The sequence below is a fragment of the Rutilus rutilus genome (genome assembly GCF_951802725.1).
Source record: "Rutilus rutilus genome assembly, chromosome: 8".
Classification (NCBI taxonomy): domain Eukaryota; kingdom Metazoa; phylum Chordata; class Actinopteri; order Cypriniformes; family Leuciscidae; genus Rutilus; species Rutilus rutilus.
The window spans coordinates 31536250-31559982 of record NC_140222.1 but is presented as its reverse complement, the minus strand read 5'-3'; the positions used below and the strand labels follow the sequence as shown (position 1 = coordinate 31559982).

The following is a 23733-nucleotide window of genomic DNA, read 5'->3' as shown; positions in this document are numbered from 1 at the left end:
ATAAATGTCAAATATGAACAATATATTATTTTTTTTTCAGATGTTGCATAACACCTGTTTACTTGGAGTTTTTGACCTGCAGTGCACATTGCTAGGAATCGTGGCTGAGATGGAGACCAGGATTTCAGTCATTGTTTCTAGTAGTGGGCGCTGCAGATATTCAGCTTTTTGCCATAAATATCTGGAGTCATATCTACAATCCTAATGAGATCAATGTCTAATGCAATACACGTATGGCACATAAATGGACGTGTACAAGAAACACCTTGGGTTGCCGCTGGATGGCAGTAGACCGCAAGGAAATTGACAACGGACAACTAGGATTTGCAGTTTCAACATGCAAGTAACCGTGAACATCTTTGGCATGTTGGTGAACCTGCCCTGGAGAGGCACTTGTTTGGCATTTAGACTTCCTCATTCATTTGTAATTGAGGCCTTTATGCAGAAAATAACCACACCATCAGTTTGATCATGCATTTGATCATTTATAGTGATTCATTTTAAAGCTTTTCGTAATTTTCCTGTTGTCTTAGGTTGAGTTGTTTGTGAAAGGTCAGTGACAAATAAAGATGAATGTTTATGATGGTTTCAAACTTATTTTTCTACCAAGTTTTAATTTAATGAAAGTGTTGTATCCACAAAGTTACATTTCCTTAACTACATAATTAAAAAATATTCACAAACTGTAGTAGGTGTCAGGGCCTCTCTATGATATCACTTCCTGTTCTATTTTTTTTTTGCCACATGACAACAAAATGGCTTCTTGGTTAGTGATTTTATATATATATATATATATATATATATATATAAATAAATGTATATGTGTGTGTATGTATTGAATTGTAATGCATAGATAGAGGTGCAAATAATAAAAAATAAAATAACGTAGGTCTACTGAATTGACAAGAAGACCTTCTGTCAGGTTATATCCAGGAGATTGCTGTTTATTTAAATCAGATATAGTGGATTTCAAATATTTCATTGACACAAACATACCCTTTAAAAGTAATTTATTTGGTATTTACAGTTGGCCAGTGGAAGCTATGAGAATGTGCAAGATACAAACACTTTCGCCGGTCACAAAACGTTTCCAGCAACAGCTGATTGTAAAAGAAACTGGCATGAACGTCGTCTCAATACATTGATTGAAAACTTCTAAAGTCTGTCACTCAGTCACACACATACACGAACATTTACAATGGCATATCAGGTGCGAAAAGTTCAGTTTTGCAAAAATGTTGTAAACCAGAAGTTTTTTTCCCCCCAATAACAAACAGATCACATGACCATCAGATATTGTCAGTTTTACAGCAATACTTTGAAAATCCCTGAATGTTAAACATTTGGCACAGACCAATCCAGCCAATTAGTATGATAATCGTAACATACAATTTTCTTTTCAAATACTACAGCGCACTGCGATATGCACCATGATATGCGCTAGATTGACACAGCACTGAAAGAGAGATATATATGCACATTCATCACTAAAACACACACATAAAGTGATTCAAAACGGATTCAGTAATACAATTTACAGAAAATGTTCTTAATCACCTTGTAAGCCTATAGCCGCATGGCAACAGAAGATATTTTCCCTAAAAGTTTATTGGACGCATTTCAGGCCATGCCTTTCATTGGAATGCACCAACACAAACTAGCACATTTGTCATTTTCAAGAGCGCAATATGAGAGCGTTCAGCACTAGCGATCGAACACTGGTCTTAAATAGGCACTAATGCGATACAAAAGTAGCTGCTGTCTTAAGTTGTCTCTGTACAGGATGCTACATGTAACCCGCACAAACATATTCCCGTTCCCAAAAGCGAAGCGGAATGTAATCCCTTTAGAACAAATTTATGACAGGAATATGGAATGTAAGCAATAATTGATCAGTAAGGAAAAAAAAAAAGCCCTGATAAAGTGATGTGCATTCAGCAGTTTCCATGAATAGGGTACACAATGGGTCTTTGTCTCTGAAATAAATGCACACATCTCATGTTATTAACAGAACTATTAGCTTTGCTAGATATAAGTATTTTACATGTAGCTACCGTAGTATTATTGTGCATGATATCACACAACCGCAACATAATACTGTTAAACCTATTTGAATAACCAAAAATGCAACATTTGGTCTCAGACTAGCCAGCTCTGAATGATAGATCAATTTAGGCTAAATTTGCAAGTTATTGTATATTCATAGAGTTTTTTTTATTTTATTTTTATCAAAATAAACAATTGCTAAAAAAAATAAATAACTAAAATAAAACAAATTGTTTTTAAATTATATTTAGACAAGTCCTAAACTGTGATGACATTTGCTTAAACTGTTAAACAAAACAAAAAGTAAGAAAAACAAAGCAAAACTTCTGAAGGTTCATCTTTTCATTGATTATTTGTTGGAAAAAACCCAAACAAAAAACAAAGCAAAGCAAAACATTTTCAGAAGGTTAATATTTTCATTAATCCTTTGCTAAAAACAAAACAACCCCCCCCCCAAAAAAAAGCAAAGCAAAACAAAACTTTTCTGACGGTTCATCTTTTCATTGATTATTTGTTGGAAAAAAACCCAAACAAAAAGCAAAACAAAACTTTTCATTGATCAAAACAAACAAAACTTTTTTTTTTTCAAGAGTTTCAAGCCCTATTTTGTACACTATTTGTGGAAAGTGCCAGATAAACGCTGCCGTAGTCACTCGTTTGCTGGTCAGTTTTTATGTCCCTGCTTAAAGTAAGTTTGCCACCAAATGCAAAGCACTGTAAATCTGAACACTGAGATATAGCATGAATTGCATATGATGATGCAAGCAAGAAAACTGTTTACATCTGTGCCAATAGCAATGCTACTACATGCCTTAAAACTTCTATTTTGGATTTTTATTGAATTATAAATAAAAATACATATATATATAAAAAAAATTGGAGAAGTAGAGATGTGTTTTTGGCCATTTTTTTGTTTCCGGACGACAAGATTCATATAGACCCCACGGAGTTCACATTCAGCCAGCATGCATTTGAACACTGGAGCATATTAGGAGGTCCTGAAGACCTATGAAGTAGATGAGATGATCGCTACGGACACTGCAGGAAATATCAGAATAACAAAGGCACCCAAAGGGCTGAGCGTCTCGAACCCTAGCAGTACGTGAGCCCACAGTGTACATGACGATTCTCTCACAAATGATTTTGGAGGGCAAATGAAGAAGCATTGACGACCTCACCTCGATATTTGATTGGTTTGAAGACTGAACCTGCTCATCGAGATGTCAAAATGTGTTAGAGCAGGGCTGGAATTTTGCATTAAACAGTTCTCCAGAAATGTGATCACTTCAGTTTATGCCAGTCTCTTGGGATAGATCGGTTGAAAGGGTAAAACAATATAATACGAATAAAAAATAAACTATATCATCTCAAAATAAATCAATAAATATAGAGCACAATTCAAGCATGTTTTCCATTAAATTAAAAAAACAAAAATTCTCTGCTGTATCCTGCAATGCAACATGGAATCAAGACCAGGCTTGAATATAGATGCCGAGAGGGATGAAAAGAAAAGGGATATTTAAAAGAGCTGTGCAGTAGATCCCTTCCTGTCCAGTCATCCACAATAAGACAAGAACATGAGAAGCGAACAGGAACCGTCCCTGTTGCCCAGTAGTTGATAACTCCAGGGTAAAAGACTCATTCACAACACGAAGAGACGACAACGGATCATCTGATGCGATGAGCCGAGAAACTTGGAGGAAAAATAAAATTAAAGTGTCAGTAGCTTCCGCCGAAAGCCTCATGAACTCAAAGTAGTTTCTGAATCGCTTCCTTCTCTATTGATTCACAAAGTAAAGGGCCGAACGGACTCGTGATTGGGCAGCAGTGGAGGCTTATGGTCACTGTCTGTAGTAGGCACCTGAAAGAGAAGGAGATAAAAACGCACATTTAAAACAAAATCTATCAAATTTGAAGCGATACCTCAGGTGCATTGGTGCAGTGTGAACCTTTGTACGCCGCCTCTGGTCTTGATGGAGGGCGAGGGGTGTACGGGCTCTCCACGTAAGCATAGCTCGGGTTTATGTTCTCATAGTGTTGTGTTGGAGGAGGCGGCCTGGAACAAAGAACCAAGAGGAACATGAGACTCCTGTAGGACTTCTGATAGCGTATGGGTGATAATGAGGCAGAGATGTAGTACCTGACAGGTTTGTGGTTCCGCGCTCTCTGGTACTCGTCCTCTCTGCTACGCACCTCTTCTCGCATGCGTGGTCGTACTACTTCTTCTTGCCCGGGCTAATATGACAGAGCAGAAGAGAGCGTGTCAGTGGTGTCGACAGGGTCCACGTCACCAGGCCCACATGGAATATTGTGAATTTCAACAGCAGTAGTATTTACTATATTACCTTTTTAACCCTAAACACGCAGGGGTTAAAGCACAAAAAAAAGACTAAGACAAGACGATGAGAGATGACACCCACGTCATTAAACGATAACTGTGACTATATCAACACATGCAATATCATTGACGAAAAAAGACGAGACTGAAATGTGTTTAAAAAATAAATAAATTGACAACAAAGACAACACATTGACTGTTTTTACGAGTCATGAGAAATGTCACAGGCCGGGAAGATTTTAAAATGAGCGGTTCATTCATAAATCCGTAAGATTCCCTTTATGCTGTGAAAAAAAAAAACCCCAGAAGACAGAACACAACGATGCTTACCTTGTATTCTACCTCGGGTCGTCTTCTATCTATCACTTGCTTCTTCTCCTCTTTCGATCTCTTATACTCCCTTTTCTCTTCCTCCAATAGCAGTCGGGCTAATTCCTTTAATTACATTGCAAAACGCACAACATAATTAGGTTTGGAGGCAACAACAACCTCAAATTTGTGTGTGTGTGTGTGTGTGGGGGGGGGGGGGGGGTACCTCATCTTTAGCAACTTGAGCGGCTCGTTTGTCAATTTGACTAGCCTGTAAAAAAGATATGCAGTTACTTTTTTGGATTACAAATCACCGATAATTAATTAAAAGCACAGAGAAAGATTCACTCAAGGTACCTTAATTTCTTCTTCTTGTAGTCTGCGTGCCACCTCCAAGTCTTTGAGCTCCTGGTCCTGTAGGTCTAAGTTGGCCAATCCATGTGTTGCTTCCTTCATGCCATACTCTCCTCTAACCTTTCGGCCTGCAGGGGGCATTAGAGGATATCAGCTCAAAGAAAACACTACAGAACTACACTTTATTTATTCACACAGCAGCTCAAGAAGCCATTTTTGGGATTGAAAAGGAATGATCAAAAATGCAAGTTTGTAGCCACCGTCAAGATTTAGTGCACAAGATTCCCACAAACCACAATCACCAATGCATAGGAAAAAGGAAATCAAGAGTATGCCTTGACAGCACTCCCACCACCAGATGACACAGCAAAGTCCAAGAAGGTTCAATCAAACACGTGGACCCAGGTCAATACCTCTCTCTCTGGAGGAAGGGCCAGGGGACGGACCCTCATTTGAAGGGCCTCTGAGAGTGGGCTCCTCAAACACCTCATTAGGGCCTGACGGGAGCCTCGGCCTGCTCTTGAGATCCTCCCGCTCCAAGCTGTCTTCTGACAATCCTCTAGTTGGGGTGAGACTGTACTCGTCCAGTTCTTGCTCTCTGCTTTTGTGCCTCTCTCTATTCCCATCTCTGCCTCGTTCTCTTTGTCTGTCTCTGCTAGCATGTCCGTAGCCATTCCTGTCCATCTCCCTGTCCACGTTTCTACCCCTGTCTACCTGCTTGACATCTCCGCTAAACAGTCGGTCTTGACTTCTTGTCCGGTTTTGATCTCTTGGCCTGTCCTTGGATCTCTGTCCATCCCTTTCTCGTTCTCGATCCCTGTTCCTCTCCTTGTCCCAAACCCTATCCTGGCCGGCAGAGTAATCCTTGGGAGGTTTCTCCTTCTGCCGCACCACAGGCTCCAGGTCGTCCCATTGATCTGGCTTCTTTCTTCGACGAGGTTCTTTGTAATCGAGATCGAGAGGTCTGTTCCTCTCTTTCGAGTAATCTTCCGGGTATTTCGGTCTTCGCTCAGGTGAGTGATACTCTGGGATCCTTTCCTTGCTTGGAATCTCTGGATGCCTAGTTCGGACGTGTTCAACAGACTCATATTCTGGATATTCTGGATAACGACTACGGGGAGATTTTTTTCTGTCTGGCACGGGAGAGTCGTACGGGGAAAGAATTTGATTGTGGTTGTGATGCTTCTCTTTTCTGTAACCTGGAGAAGTGGAAAGGGGATTCGGCTCTTGCAAGTCTGGCGGACGGTGCGGGAGGCTCCTGGCGGCTGCGTGAAAGCGAGTAAGGGAAAAGGTGGAGTGCAGAACAAGGAGGGAAATAAAACTTAACCTGGTTAGTACACAAGGGTTAGTTCACTCTGGATAATGCAGGATGTAAAATGTTAAATAAAGCTATTGCTGACAAGTAGTACCAAGCCCTTCAAATTAAGAGGTTACAGCCAGGGTCCAGAATTAACTATGCCACACTTGCCATAGTCAAGTGACTGGAGAAAACTGAAAATGTATTTTGCTAAACATTACAAACACACACACACACACACACACACACACATACACATACATATTATATATATATATATATATATATATATATATATATATATATATATATATATATATATATATATATATATGTCTAAAGTGCATTTGACACTTGCAGTGTGTTAATTTTGGATCCTGTTTTTAGTAAATCCAGTTGAGCACATTAGAAAAGTCTGTTTGTGGGTTAGGTTATTTTACAGAACAAAAAACAAATCAACAAGGGCGGAAAAGTGCATACAGTAGGCGTTTATAAAAAGGCCCATGTGCATTTTCGTTCAGATTAATGCCAACAAACCAGGACTATGACTTTTTAGACTGCAAATATCTTGTTAACCCTCCTAAAAAGATTTCTTTATCACAGATTAACAGGTCAGGGGTTCAGAAACAAGTCTGATCCCCTCCCCACACATCACTGCAGAAACGCAACACAGGCCCTAATTGTTTGCATCCTGGTGAGAGAACAGAGCTTAGCTACGCTGTCACGGTTCGATAGGGAACGAGCTAAATATACTCCTGCACAAAGATGCTGAATCTTTTATGTTGTGCCCTGTAGGCGGGTGCTAATCTGAGCTTATCATAGCAGGGTTCTTATGAACAGAATATCAACAACACGAAGAAATGCAATGCGTGCTGAAGTTTCACCTCTAGGGTTAGGGAGTTTTGGTGAAATGCACTCTTCATTAATAACCAATGAACGAAAGGTTTGAATTATTGTTTAACGAGGCGAACAGACCCTACGGGTACGATACTGGCTGACCAGCAAGAGGCCCTAAACACATCCAAATGATTGCATGAGAGAATGATTACATAACACGTGAAAGCAAACAGTTTGAATGCAAACACTGGCACGGAAGGGCAGCCATGCAGGGCGGGTTGAGTTAACAGATGCAGTGTTGACATGAACAACTTGCATGTCCAGTTTTGTAGCATTAGTCACTAAATGGTTGCCCATTACGAATGCAACATGGTCTACTGGTGCCGTTTTAGATGAGGCAAGAAAACCTTCCCACAGATCCCTTATGTTTACTAAACAACATAAGTTGCACACTAACATGCGGTCAAGTTATTTGACATTTTGTTTAACTTCTCAACAAACAGATGAAAATATCTGGAGTGCTTGGGGCTTGAAATGCATGAAATGTGTTCATTACTGTAATTGCTTCCTAAAGCATAAGTACTAGGGTTGGGCCGATAGACATCATCCATCGCGATTGGCTGACAGACATCACGATTCTGAGCTGGCATGATTTGTGCAGGAATGTCAAAACTTCAATGTCCTACTTTTGGACATAATTGGTCCTAACTAACAAAACTATGTATTTTTTAGTTTATTTCTTGTTAGTTCACGTTTTCATCTAATATCTATATTTTATTTCAATAAACAAATGTTTTTATACCTTTAGTTAATCTGCTCAGAACAATAGCTTAGGAGTCTTGACTGGTTCATTGCAAGAAAGAGTTATTTGTTTCTGAATAAAACTTTACTGGTTGTGTTGCATGTTTGCTTTTGTGTGCAACTAATGAAAACATGTTGTCTGTTTTTTTGTTTATTGAATTTACTGGCTACCATGAAAAGGCACAGATTTCAAACTCCGTACTGTGGTAAAATATTTGATGCGGAGCAATAGATTCGGCTAAAACCCTACAAATTCAGTACGTTTACTGATCCGGACACATTTTCTGTTCTCCAAACCTCATCTTTGCCCGACTGCACACCTTCCACCAGGGGGCGCTCTACACACCTTTGTCTTCATAGTACTCCTCTTCAAAGTTTTCTTCCATCTGCTTTTGCCGTTTTCTCTCCTCTTTCATCTCTCGCTCCTGCAGCTTCCGGGCGATGGCCTAGTTGAGCGCATATAAACATTCAAAAGAATGAGTGGAGCGAAACGAGAATAGCAATGATGTAACAGACATGGGTGTGGTTACGTCTATGAATAACACACAGAGAATGCGAGTTCTGAAGTGTTACAAACACAATCACGATGAAGTAACGTGACCGATGTGGGCGTGGCCAAATCAATGCCGTACCGATGACCAACACAACCCGAGTGTGTGAAATCTGTGAATGGCTGGAAGGCGGCCTGCTCTCACCTCATCTTTCTCTTCCTGCTGCCTCTGTTGTTCAGCCTGCCGGACTAGTTGTTCTTGAATCTCCTGAGCAATCTCATTGTCGATGCGTTCCCTGACAGGACAGAGGGAAAGAAAACACTTGAGTTTTCACACTGTGAGCTTCTCAAATCAGCCACCTTTCAATTCCTGTGTCTGAGAAGAAATTGCTCTTGGAAGACCAGTCTCCAGCATTGAGTTGCAATGGAAACATGTTACTATTATCTAGAGCTGTCATCGTAATACATTTTTTGCTGATTAAACTGTCTTAATCAGTACTGTTAAATTGAAAATAAAATGTTTTAATGATTAAAGAGTCATTTATTCACAATAAACTTCACTGATGAAGGGTTGAACCCGAAAACATTTTGCGCACCTCTATTTGTGGCATCTGGACAATAAAATCCTGAGAGCTTTTTGGCCGATTTTCGTGCGCAGATTTTTCTGATATTCACAATAAACTTGGAATCATACAATACTAAAAACCAGTATTATTTTAGTATTATTTATAAACTCTTATAGTTTTTATTAATGTTGAATTAGCTTTTAGTTTTCATTTTAGATTTTTATTTAGCAATTTTGTTTGTGCTTTTGTCATGTTTATTAGTTGTTGTTTTTTTAATGCATGTAATTATCATTTTTTTTGTTTTAGCAATTTTAGTAATTTAAAGGTATAGTGGAGGATCTTTCCGAATTTTAGATAAGACCCGCCCTCTCCACTTTTTGAATAAGTTTGATTGATTCACCAGAATGATTGACAATTAGGAGGACCAATAGTATAGGTGATCCACCCGGAAGTAAAAAATCCTCCATTATACCTTTAACTTGAATGAAAATATACACTATCTGAAGTTGAAGTTTTTCATCTAATATTTATATTTTATTTCAGCTTTATTTCAATTACCAGAAATTATTTTTAATAATTTTAGTTAACAATAACTAAAAATTTCCTTTAAGGTTTTGTAAATACTGGTGTCTAACTTGTACTGTTCTGGTAAAGATTTACGTGAGTTTGGGAGATTAATTCCCAAGTAATCAGTAATGTGATTACCGTTTATAGAGTAATTAGTAAAGCAATCCCATTACAACCTAGTTAACGTAATTAGTTTGACTCAGACACACTTAGGACTGTAGAACTGAAGAACACTATCAGGCCTAACACTGTTTTTAAAAGAAGTCTCTTCCGATCACCAAGGCTGCATTTATTGGATTAAAAATAGAATAAAAACAGTGACATTGTGAAATATTATTACTATTTAAATTAACAGTTTTCTATTGGAATATATTATAAAATGTAATTTATTCCTGTGATTCAAAGCTGAATTTTCAGCATCATTACAGATTTACAGTCCGTCACATGATCCTTCAGAAATCAGTCTAATGTGCTGATTTGATGCTCAAGAAACATTTCTGATTATTATAAATATTAATAGTTGTGCTGCTAAATGTTTTTGTGGAAACCGTGATAGTTATTTTTCAGGATTCTTGATTAATAGAAAGTTCAAAAGAACAGCATTCATTTGAAATAACATTATAAATGTTTTTACTGTCACTGTTGATCAATTTGATGTCTCTTTGCTGAATAAAAGTATTAATTTCTTAAAAACTAAAATCTTAATGAGCGCAGATAGTGTGTATTTGTAACAAACTGATGGACGACTAAGATTCGTAACAGTATCTTCTACTGTAATGTCTGAGCTGTGGAATGAGTCTCCCCTCAGGCTCATCTCTCTCTCTCTCTCTCTCTCTGCCATGCTCAAACTCTGATGATACCATCAGCTCAGAGACCTTGAGACGTCGCCCAGCAGGAAGGAACACTTTATCCGCATGTGGCATGAGCACAAGTCAAAACATTTTACAGCGACAGCGTACTACGAGACGACAAGGCCTTCGTGTGCAGACACAAGCTCAAAGCGCAGCAGGAGCCAAACTAAACTCCACATATTATCTGTATAAAGTGGAGACACAACTTTAAACAACATGAGTTATCAAGGACTGATAGCACAAGTGCACACACAGGTTTATGTCCATGATGTCATCCACTCCTACTCACAGTACACCCACTTATCTTAACAGACAGCAAAAACAATCTGAAATCAGATGTCTGCTGCCGAGAGTTTGGGAAGGTCTGAGAAAAGAACGACCTTCCTCTCCACATTCTTTCACAAACAGGCTCAGTACAGTCTGAACTTTAAGCTCTACATGATCCACATCTTTCTGGTCTCATATAGTCTTATGTCTCGCACGGGACGAAGAGGATCAAGTAAGTATAGTGTTTTCAAAGGTCACTCACAGGCGGCGATGTTGTCTCTTGCTCTCGACTTTGGCCCGCAGGTCCTCTTCCTCCTGCAGACGCTTGGCCACCTGCAGGTCCTGCTGCACCAGGCGGCTCTTGTGGACGTTAGAGGCCAGGTGGCTCTCGACTGGAAGAGAAAAAGAGGAGAAACCTTTTAGAGCATTTAGATGTAACAGACACTAGAGAAGACTCACTTCACACCATGTCTAATGCAAATAAATGACACAAAAGTGAAAGATTTTTTTTTGTGTGTGTGAGATGTGAAGGCCAAGTATGGTAACCCATATGCAGAATTTGTCTTCTGCATTTATCCCATCCAAGTAAGAGCACGCACACGCACACACACACACACACACACACACACACACACACACACACACACACACACACACACACACACACACACACACACACACACACACACACACACACACACTGGGGGTAAGGTGCCTTTCTCAAGGGCACCTCAGTCACTTCCTGCTGGTACTGGAATCGAAACTTCGGGTTACCAGTCTGACTCTAACCATTAGACCACAACTGCCCACCTATCTTGAAATCTGAAGCACATGATTGGTCTAAAAAAGCATTTTCATGTAAGACTGATATTTACAAAAATTTGCAAGTATTTATTAAAGAAAAAAGAAAAAAAAGAAACACTGAATAATCTTAAATCACTGAATTAGATTTGAATTTTAAAATGGTTTATTATTTAATAATAATAATGATAATGATCATTAATAATGCTAATAAAAATAAATGTAATACAATTATAAAATATTTTTTATTGCAGTTATAGTAATTTAATAATTACTATAATAATATAATAATTTAGTAATTTAATAAAATCATTATTATTACTTTTTTATTATTATAATTATTATGATGACTAAACAGAATATTAAGTCAAAATAATATATATTTCTTATATTAATAAGAAATAAGTCAAATAATAACTAAATTGCTGTTTAATATTCTGTGTTTAGTCATAATAATGCTAATTAAAAAAAAATGATAGCAATAACTATAATGAATGATTATAATTAAACAATATTAAAATGTAATTGTAATTCAGTGGGGAAAAAGAATGCGAAAACATGAATAATAATAATAATAAAATAAAAGATAAATTCGTTTTTGTTGTGCAATTTTTTGAAAACAAACAAACAAACAAATCAGAGATAACTAATGCAAATAATAATAATAATAATAATAATAAAAACAATTAATAAATTACATGGGTTTTTTTGCGCAATTCTTTTTCAAAGTTTATAAAATATATGACTCTGGACTGAAAATTAAAAAGACGAAACTTTTAGTGACCATGTTACATGATATATAATAATATGTCATTGCATATTATACATCTTAACTGAGAGCACATGCTCTGAAATGGCAATTAGAGGGGTCACATCAAACCAGTTGCGGTTTCAAGGCCGAGTCACCGTGCTGCATCGTCACGGCAGTAAATCGTAGACATTGACGCAATTCTAGCCGACACAGTGCATCATCTTCCCAAAGTCTGAGCACTTTTTATTGATCCTGTGACTGTGAGCACACGTTATATTTGAGAACGTATACCAGAAGAAAAAAAATAAATCCATAAATTGAAACATTTATGTGATAGATATAGCTCAAGTCAGTCAAGCCAGGAAAAAAATTTTTGCGAGGAGCAATTTGAACATTACATTACGAGTCCTTCTCTGGCTTTCATTCAGCTGCGACGGTTTAGCACCATCTGACAGTGCGACTAAACAAAGTTGATGTGCGACACGCAAGCTGATGAAAGATCAGGCCTGTTGATTTAATGATTTAACACTCTACTACAGTGTTGTTATCGGTAACAAAGCATTAAAACCGTTAATTAAAATGGTGACACTTTACAATAAGGTTCATTTATTAAACATTAGTTCATGTATTTTAGTCAAAGTATTAGTAAATGTTGAAATTAACATTAAAGATTGACAAATGCTGTATAAGTGCAGTTCATTATTAGTTAATGTTAACTAATGTAGTTAACTAATGTTAACTTAATATTAGCTAATTTTTTTTGAAAATTAAAGAAAGTAGATCGAAGTACTAAGATTATTAAAACTTAAAATGAAACCTAAAAATATAAAAATAAAGGCTAATACAAAATATGAAGAAATGCTATATAAATAATACTAAAATAACTGCTCTACTGTAGAGAAAATAAAATCTCATGGTCAGTTTTTTTTTAGGACTTCTCATTTGAGATAACACAACAGGGAAACTTTTTTAATAATTGAATTCCCCAAGAGAGAACTTGTGTTTCTAACACCTTCCCACATAAAGAGGGAGTTTTCAGATCTTTCCATAACCATACAGTTGCAAGAATTCTTTGCAGCAACAAACTTTCTAAGATTTTTTTTTGGTATGACACAGATAACGACTCTTCCTGGAAAGGGAACTTCCTTTTGATTTGAGTGTCCTTGCAACGTTACATCCTTTCACAAAAACACGAGGACTGTGAAGCACAGCTGGAGGATGTCGAATCAGATGCTTTGTCTAACAGCCATCCACATTTTGTCTAGGTCCTTCATTGTGTCCTCAAGAGCTCAGTGAGGCGTTTTCGATTGCACCGTTCTCACACACACGAGTGCTAATAAAATACATATGATAGATGTGATCTCTGGTGAAGGTGTAAAACCTCACATTGCAGCAAAAGGGGAAGCTAAGTTTGGACTTTTCGTTCCACTGCGTTTAATAAAACAGTGTAAAAAAAAAAAAAAAAAAAGGCTTTGAATGACTCATTTAGTGTCAACAAACAGCTTCAGGATACCAGGTCATAAGATTCCATGCAATAACATTCATGTATGTTAAAAAAGTACAGGTTATACAATAACTTACTTTCCTGTTCCTGGAGGTTGTGGGCCAGACAGTGGTCTTCCAGCACGGCAAAGTCCCGGCACACTGCAGACGGACAAAAAGAGATAGAAATCTGAGTGTTTACTGTTAACAAAGAGTTACGTCACAGTTTCAGAACATGCAGGAAGTCCACAATGCAAACCTCAGGATAAAAGGTTTAGGTAAAAACAACAAAGTATGAGTTAGTATTGGATTTACACAAAGGTTCAAAAGTTAGGGGAAGAAATTAACAGTTTTATTCAGCAAGGATGCATTAAATTGATCAAAATTGACAGTAAAGACATTTATAATGTTACAAAAGAGTTCTGTTAGAGATGCACTGATACTCAGTTTCTCGATAGCCGATCATTCAGTCCGAAATCTGCCGATACCGATAGTTAGATTTTCTTGAGTTAGACGTATTGGATCTTTTTCACACAGATGCAATATAACATGTTTTTCTGACCCCTTTTGACAGAGTATTAAATCAGGCCTGATCATCGGCTGGTTTTGACTGATAGTGAATAGAATTGCTTTTTTCGTCCGATACCGATTATTGGCCAATACATCGGTGCATCCCTAATTTCGATTTCAAATAAATGCTGTGCTTGAACTTTCTATTCTTCAAACAATCCTGAAAAAAAAAAAAATGTAAAAAAGATGTACATCTGTCACATAAGCTGCATAAAATTATAATGAGAACATTATAATTGTGTGCTTGTGACATGGCTTTTAATGGTGAGAATTTTGTTTTTGTAATCAGGCTCTCAAAAATTATATATATATTTTTTATTTAGAGTTATTGGCTTTCAAAAATAAAGAATTAACACTTTTGGGCCAAAATTTCGGTGCACCCTTAATTTTATGTTATTTTAACTGTATTTTTGATCATGGTAGTGTATATTTCAAATACATTTATTAATTTATTATTAATTCCATAAGAGCAGTGAAGGCTATATTCGTAGCAAAAATAAAAAACAAAAACATACAATAACAACTAGGCTATATAGAATCATGTATAGTTTATTGTATTATTTTATTATTTGAGGGGTCTGTACTGGTCTAAAACTGCAGGCCAACAGACCGTTAACACCTCAGTCATAAATATCTTGCGAAACTGAAACCACGTCTTCCACATCCGCCCTATTACATGCTCTTATCTGCCTTTTTTTATGTCTTATCCAGGCCTGATTCTGCACCTGGCAGCCTCCCGGTTACTGAGACACGTTCCTAACACAGGTGCAGAAGCGAAGAAATCGTGTACTTAATTTGTGGCTGGAAAAAAACCCTCCCTCTAGCCTCTGATACACGCTCTGATAACCCGAATCAGATAAAAGCAACTTTTGCATTTCAGTCTGCAAGAAAAACTGCATTACTGTTTCAGGGAATTGAGCGTAATTAATATAACCAAACACACGCACCCAGTTTCACACCATAATCAGGCTGTGTGCAACAGTTGTGAGGGAATTTGCAAACAGGTTTAATACTGATGTGAAAAACAGTTTGCACAATACTAATTTACCAAGCAATTTTCACATCAGTCTGTGTTTGTACGCTTAGCTTGAGCGAGACATGTAAAGACTAGAGGATAAGATTAAGCCATAGCTGCAGATTTGTGATTAAAGACGTCGTCCATCTGCTGCTGATTAACAACTTCAGTGTTTTCCAGGACCAAAAAAACCTGCAGAACTGAGACTATAGGATATTCATAGCGCTAAATGAGGAACCAATACCAAAATGTACATTTCACAAACTATCCTTTCTAACTCTACTGGTTGGTGAAGCACTATTATGGCATCTTAATGCCCTATATAACGGCTCAGTAACATTGGGCAGAAGGAATCAAGAAAGTTCTAGTGACAACAAGTGTCTTGGTGCTGACTGTGCATCTACTATGGGCTTCATCTCCATATGCATGGAGACTATTTAAAGGTTTTTATTCTGTCATCATTAATTAAAAGTACAGACTTCGGTACCAAGTCGGACCGGTCCACTGATAGACTACCTCCTTTCAAATGCTCCCGTCTGTATCTGTGTAAGCGCTCGGTGAAGAGCGTCATCGATGTATATTTACAACATGTTTTTGAAGTGATGATCATTGTAGCCAATCACAAGCCGCGTTTCCATTACCCTTCAAATTGCGCAAATTGAAATTGCGAATTGAAAATACGCTCAATCGAAACACGTCAATTTCGCAAAAACTCCCATTTATCGCAAAAAAGTTTTTACGCTCGCATGAGGTGGTTTTTCAGGCAATTCGAAAAATAAATATTTCGCAAAACTCCGATGGAAACAGTTTTTGCGCATTTACAGGTCACCTGACTTAGAAGGCGCGGTGTGTTTGGACAGAAGACGAGACAGAGTTCTTTATTGAATTCATAAAAGATAAAAGAATGACAGAAATACTGGATTCTAAACCTCAAAGAAATACCACAATCAAGACCAGAAATGAGCAGAAATGAGTGAGAAAAACCCAGAAACACTTCATATGTGCCGCTCACAGACACAGTATAAGGGTCTTTCCTTGCCATTAATGCTTGGATAACACGCCTACGTTTCCTTCCATTAATAATAATAATGTCTAGTGCGGTACGTGGCTGTGATATATATATATATATATATATATATAAAAAAACTTACCAACGTCCGTTGCCATGATTTTTGGAATGACTTATCGCGAGAGGAAAAAATTACGTTTTAGTCGCATAACATCGGTTAATGGAAACGCCGTCATTTCGCAATAGCTTTTTATCGATATAAAAAAAAAAAAAGCAAAAGTTTTGCGCGAATCTTTAATGGAAACGCGGCTACAGACATATCCGATGAGCGAAGTGAGTACAACGGGCAATCAGAGGCGTTTACGATTCCGTTCAACAACGCTCAAAGAGTCACATTTTTTTAATTTCAGCTACTTTTTGAGTCTAGTCATCATTTACTCGCCCTCACGTCGTTCCAAACCCGTAAGACCTTCGTTTATCTTTGAAACACAAATGAAGATATTTTAAATGAAATCTGAGAGATTTATGTTCCTCCATTGGCAGTCCACACAACTACCACTTTGACACTTCAAAAAGTTCATAAAGAGGTCGTAAAACTAATCCATATGAATCAAGCGATTTAGTCCAATTATACTGAAAAGACATGATTGCTTAATATGATCTGATGATGAGGATTTTTTCCACATTTAAACATTCATCAACACATTAGCAGTGGTAAATGGAAGCTCAAGCAAGTTCGCTTGATGTGCGAGAACCAATGAGGTTCATTCTCCTGTTACGCAGCACGTTTGAGCTTCAGCAAGAACCAATGAGGTTCATTCTCCTGTTACGCAGCACGTTTGAGCTTCAGCAAGAACCAATGAGGTTCATTCTCCTGTTACGCAGCACGTTTGAGCTTCAGCAAGAACCAATGAGGTTCATTCTCTTGTTACGCAGCACGTTTGAGCTTACGCAAAAAAACAATGAGGTTCATTCTTGAAATTCTTCCAGACTTCTTGCGCTTGATGCTTAAGCTGACAGGACTTAAAAGCACATGAAAATGATAAACGTTCACTCTTTAATCTTTGCAATTAATCTGTGAATCACATGATCACGGATCAACTACGATCCCTATACTTGACATCACACATCCTGCGATGTGACTATCATTATATCGCGTAGCCTTACAATGAGGTTCATTCACGTGTTACGCAGCACGTTTGAGCTTCAGCAAGAACCAATGAGGATTGTTCTTGCGCGTCAAGAAAGAACAGTTGAGCTTCTGTTTGTTTGCTGATCAATGTATAGGCCTATATGCGAGTAAAAGCCTCAACTCAATCTGTTCATGATATAAAGCGATCGAGTCTCTTCAGAAAATTTGCACTAAACTGCTCAATTCATATTAGTTTTACAATCTCTTTACTTTTTAAGGCGTCAAAGTAGTAGTTGCGTGGATTGTCAACGGAGTGACAAATCTCAGATTTCATAAAAAAAAATAAAAAAAATCTTCTTTTGTGTTTCGAGGACGAACGAAAGTCTTACAGGTTTGGAACGACACAATGGTGAGTAATTGATGACAATTTTTTTCTTTTTTTCTTTTTTAAGAGTTTCAATTTCAATTTGCTGAACCTGTGCTGGAAACCCTTCACTGGAATCTTTCTCAAGTTATACGTGGCTTACCGTTATTAGAAAACTGGAGCAGCTGATGCAGTAAACAACTACTGGGTAAACCAATATATATGGGCCAAGTTGATTAATCAGACAATTTTTGGACAATGAGATAAATTGAGAAAAAAATCAATAAAAAAAAAAAAAATCAATATTTTCATTGACCGGCTGAATGAATGTATAAACATTTTATATAATAATTATATATACTACCGTTCAAAAGTTTGTGAAATTTGTTTCTTATGCTCATCAAGGCTGCATTTATTTGATAAAAAAATACAGTAAAAACAGTAATATTGTAAAAAATAACTGTTTTCAATTAGAATACATTTTAAAATGTAATTTATTCCTGCGATTAAAGCTGTATTATCAGCATGATTACTCCAGTCTTCAGTCACATGATCCTTTAGAAATCATTCTAATATAGCCTACTGATTTGCTGCTCAAGAAACATTTCTTATTAACATCAATGTAGAAAACCTGTTTTGCTTAATATTTTGAGAACAGCGTGATACATTTTTAAGATTCTTTGATGTGTAAAAAGTTCAAAAGAACAGGATTTATTTTGAAAAGAAATCTTTTTTGACATTATAAATGTCTCAACCTTAGGGCTGGGTATCGATTCAGATGTTACAATTCGATTCGATTTCGATTCACAAGCTCTCAATTCGATTCGATTTCGATTCTCGATTCGATTTTCGATTTCGATTCTCGATTCGATTTTTCGATTTCGATTGTAAATTAGATTTCGATTCGACTCAATGAATATTTAATACAAATCCTATATTTATTAAAAAAAGAAAAAGAAAAGAAAAGTGAACATAAGTTTTCAAGTGTTTAATTAATAAAAATAAATTAAGAGCTACAAACCTGTATATTAAACTCTTTTTATTTTAGGTACAATTGGGTACAGTTAAAACAGAACCCAACTCTATATTTCAAATGCATACAATGAATAGACAGGATTTGAAAAATTGATGCTGAAAATTGGACAAGTCAGAACAGTCACATGTCTTTATCAAACAGGTTAACAATCCCCATATAAAAACATTGCATATAATTTTTATCTGTGCCCTTTCTGTCTAACAGCTAGGCCATATACAGAAATTGAATAAAGTTATATAACAGTCTGCGGTGCATTAATTATAAATTATATATAGACTAATCAAAGTTACAAAAGTTCTTTAGTCAAGAGCAGTGAGTGTTTTTGTCTGTTCCCTTTGTTCTTTGATTAACTTTAACGGCAGAGATAATTAGTGGCTACTGTGTACTGTCCCTTTAAGACCAGCCGCTGTTCTCAGAGACGCGGCTCTCACACACGCCTCGTTCTCTCAAGAGTCATAACTCTTCACGTTCATCATAAGACTGCTCTTATGTTATGAAAATACTCAACAAAAAGACATTTTGGCATAATTGTGTGTGTTATTGTTCGTTCAAGAGCGAAAGATAACTCTATTCTGGGCTGTCTTGTGCGCACGCACGATATCATCGCAAGTTGTTCTGTGTCGCAGTCAGGACATTCACAGGCAGCGAGCTCTTTTTTGTCTTGTCGCGCATGAAAAGCGTTTGCATGAATAAGATCTAGTGTTACATGAATACATGTAACACTAGCCAAAGGATGACCAAAAATGAACAGATGCTGCATTAATTGTGTTAAAAGCCCAAATTTGTTTATTTCATATAAAATCGCAGCATTTTGCGTCATATAGCCTAATTGCTTATAGGCTTGATATCGCGATTGCGATATGATTAAACGTTCAGCACTAGTTGAGGTTATTTTATGATTTAGATAAAACTAACATAAAATCTCACAGCATTAGCTATAAAATGGAGTTTGCAAGCCTATGAACAGTGGAGGAAACCTACTTGGGTAATATATTAAATAAAGATGGAAAAAAATCGATTCTTGGCGTTTGAGAATCGATTTTGAATCGACCACATTTTAAAAAACGATTAATCGAAAAATCGATTTTTTTGCCCAGCCCTACTCAACCTTCACATTTGATCAATTTATCGCATCCTTGCTGAATTAAAGTATCAATTTCTATCCACCCAAAAAAATCTAGGCCTATATCTTGCTTCCACTTCAAAATAAACTGTATATGCAAAATAGTTTAATAAATGTGAGCATGTGACACCTTACTAGAGCATGCAATACAGCCTAAAGCGACACAAACAATATGACATCAATTAAAATGTCTGATTAATTAAGAATGATGATACTCAAGGCACTACTAAGCACCAGCCGAGCAGCGACTGGCGAACAAGAAACAGCTACACAAGGAAAAGCTGAAAGCTACCCAAAGCAAACATGAAACCAACGCTGAACGCATCCCATGAGATCTTAGCGAGGCAGCAAAACCAGCACAATTTTTAAGCCTGCAAGTTTTCCAGACAAACATCCCCAAAATTGCCACGATGAGCAAAAAGCAGATGCAACACAACAAAAATGCTGAATCCACACGCACGGAGCAACTGAAAACAGAAAGCCACAAGGACATTCTTCAAGGAAAAACAAACAGAAACCCATGAGTGAGAAATGTGTCGTTCGTCTTCAAATATCCAAATCAACATTTGCATAAACTTGCACACACTTTAATGCAGCTCGAGCACTGGCAGTCCTAAATACTATGACATTGTGAAATTATTCTAAATTTCACAGCTGAACACTCACTTTTTTTTTTTTTTAAGATAATATAATACAATAAATCGAAACAAATGAGAAAACACATTTTCACTAGGCCTAGTCTTTCAATAGACTTTGGGGGTTCTAGGTGTATAAATAGGCTCAATGATTCACAACGCTGCCACATCTTGTGACCAATGGATTTCATACATATGCAAAGAGTCTAATGGCCACTTTCCATGAATATAGGACACTTCGGTGTCTAATGACCTTTTTTTTTTAAGCATTAGAGACACAACGTCATGTTGTTTAAAGAGTAGTTCGTTCTACTCCTCAGCGGTCTCAGACTGAAAATAATTGAAATTAAATAAACAACTAGAAACCAACATTTGGTCCTTATTTAACTAGATTAATTGATTTTTGAATTTCAGCTTCATACCAATAACTAAATCTGAATGAAAAGTAGTTTGTTTTAAACATATCAAATGTCTGAAAATTGTGAATTTGGCATGTCCCACCTGAAGGCAGTCACATTAGTGAAACATTTGTGGGGGAAAAGAAGATCCATTGTCTATTATCCATAAGATAACAATGAATAAAGAACCGCTTACTCAAAGGTCACTTCCAGACTGAGCAGCTTTTTATTGGCCAAGTTTGTGTTCAAAGTAGGTATGCACTGATACCACTTTTTTCCAGAACGAGTCTGACACCGACCGATACTTAGATTTTTAGCACTTGCCGATACCTGTATTTCCAATGCATAATAATTAACCCACCATTCAACCAATTTGCCAGGCCCGAATTGCCACTAATGCGGATTAGAAGCATTGCATTCAAACATGAATTGCATTCATAAGCAATTTAAAAGTGAGGTGGAAAAGAGGGAAAAACTATTGAATGAGTACAAGTACAAGAGCGCAGTATCGGGCCTGACACCGGTATCGGTGCATCCCTAGTTAAAAGTTTAACAAACTAGACAACAAACTAGTCTAAACTTAAACAGTGAAGATACAAAAATCAACACAGGGAAATGATTTGTCTCGTGCAAATTTCCAGATTGTACGTATTTCTATTGAAATGACTGCATTTTGCCATTTGAATTTCACCTTATAAGTATAAATGTGACTGCAACGTTAACCTCTTTTAATGCATTTAGGGTAAACAATTTTTATTTAAAATGAAATTAATAACTAGAAACCAACATTTGGTCCCAATTTGCTTACAAATACTAATATTTGGATTGCGGTTTCAGACCAATAACTGAATCTGAATGAAAATTAATTCGTTTTAAACTGTGAATTTGGCCTGTCCCTTAACCTTCTCGACCATATTTCAGTTTAAATCATTTATTTTATATGAATCAAATAAAAAGGAAGTTTAGAAAACAATATTCTGTCTCCAATTACTATAACTGCTTATTGCACAGATAATAAACTATCACGCACAGGATTTGGGGGCAGAAATGACAAGGTCTGTAAATACTGCCACATTAATCTTCCCTAAGCATCAAATGAGGTTAAAATTAGTGGGTTGAAATCCTGCAAAGCAAGCTTTTCCTTTAATAAGATGATCAGCCACCAACAGCTTGTGTTGCACCACAGTCATCTTCAGTATGCAGAAGATTTCATGCTGAATCTCAACACATGTGCCAGAATTCACACTGATATCCGCCAATACACACCACACCAACTAAAGCTAATGTTAGCCATTCTACGCCATCTATTATATGATATTTAAGGCAAAACAGGCCAGAAATCAATCGCTTTCTCTTTCTATATTAGGTATTTTAATAACGGCGTTTCTCACCGCTGACGACTCAGTACAGCTAGTATTTAATGGCTCTGTTGACGGAAATATTTTCGTACATGTTATAAAAGATGACCAATTTACTGAGCCATTCATATTTCAACACAATGTAATCATATTTAACGTTTTGAATCATCTGACAGGACTCAACGACCATCTCTGAACGAAGCTCGCGCTCGTGTCGTGCGTTTAGATTTAACGTTAAATGCGTTTCTCTCTGCGCGAGACAAGCGCGTGCCATTCGCCTGTTTATTTGAACGCAAACACACAATGTCTCGGCACGCGCACCATCATCTTCACTCACCCTCTTTTACGCCAGGCAGGTTGTTCTTATCAATACTGAAATCAGCCATGTCGTCGGCGCTTAATGTTTCTCTGTGGTTCTGAAGGTTATTGTTTGACAGACTGGTGGCGGTTTCCGTCAGATTGATAAATAAATCCGATCGATGTCTTCGGTAATGTGTCGCTCTGATTGGTTTATGTCGCCAAGCGATGTTTCTTGTCCGTCCCTCCCTCTCTCTCCCTGTACCCACAGCAGATGAGCTCACACGCGCACACACGAAACTGAGAAAAAGCTGAGCAATGTGTGTGTTGTGTTTGCTACGGATAGCAGGGCGGGACATGCCACGCAAGCACGCGCTTACATTCTGACACGCAGGGAAGAGCGCGCGCGTACGCGAGCAAACAAACGCGAACACACCCACTGAACTTGCGCAGTCCTCGAGTTCTTTCAGTTCTCATGTCAGAAGAACTATATGAATTTATTGTTTAAAAAAAAAAAAGCTATCTATATTTATTTAGGTTTAATAACGGTAAATGTCATATTTCACATTTCAAGATGTTTCAACTATAAAAATCTTGTTGGATGAGTAATACAGACCAACATTTTATATCAAAACACACACGCACACACACACTATATATATTTTAGTGCTGTCAAATCGATTAATCGGTTCTAAATTAAAAGTTTGTTTATATAATATATGTGTGTATATAAATATATATATATATATATATATATATATATATATATATATATATATATATATATATATATATATATATATATATATATATATATAGGATTATCTGAACATGTAGACAATTTTTGGGACGTCTGCCTTTACATGCACATGAACTTAAATGACATCCCATTCTTAATCCGTAGGGTTTAATATGGAGTTGGTCCACCCTTTGCAGCTATAACAGCTTCAACTCTTCTGGGAAGGCTCTCCACAAGTATTGGTAGTGTGTTTTTGGGGAATTTTTGACCATTCTTCTCCACTCTAATTCATCCCAAAGG

The 23733-nt window shown here is 37.0% G+C and overlaps 2 protein-coding genes across 3 annotated transcripts in view; one reads left to right on the top strand and one right to left on the bottom strand.

Annotated features, from left to right (window-relative positions):
* LOC311296162 (coagulation factor XIII B chain-like) overlaps positions 1-23733 on the top strand; it is a 409206-nt gene that overhangs the window by 92116 nt on the left and 293357 nt on the right. The gene's annotated exons all lie outside the window — the stretch shown is intronic.
* On the bottom strand, positions 994-23083 carry ccdc50a (coiled-coil domain containing 50a). 2 transcript variants are annotated; one of them, XM_084417813.1, is made up of 12 exons: positions 22735-23083; positions 13857-13919; positions 10986-11115; positions 8678-8768; positions 8329-8428; positions 5461-6312; positions 5051-5175; positions 4920-4964; positions 4715-4819; positions 4187-4281; positions 3996-4102; positions 994-3907 (listed from the first exon to the last, which is right to left on the bottom strand). In XM_084417813.1, the coding sequence occupies exons 1-12, from the start codon at positions 23051-23053 to the stop codon at positions 3888-3890; spliced, it is 2052 nt and encodes a 683-aa protein (XP_084273939.1). In that variant the 5' UTR covers positions 23054-23083; the 3' UTR covers positions 994-3887. The 2 variants fall into 2 exon arrangements, with proteins under 2 accessions (XP_084273939.1, XP_084273940.1); XM_084417814.1 differs by lacking the exon at positions 5461-6312.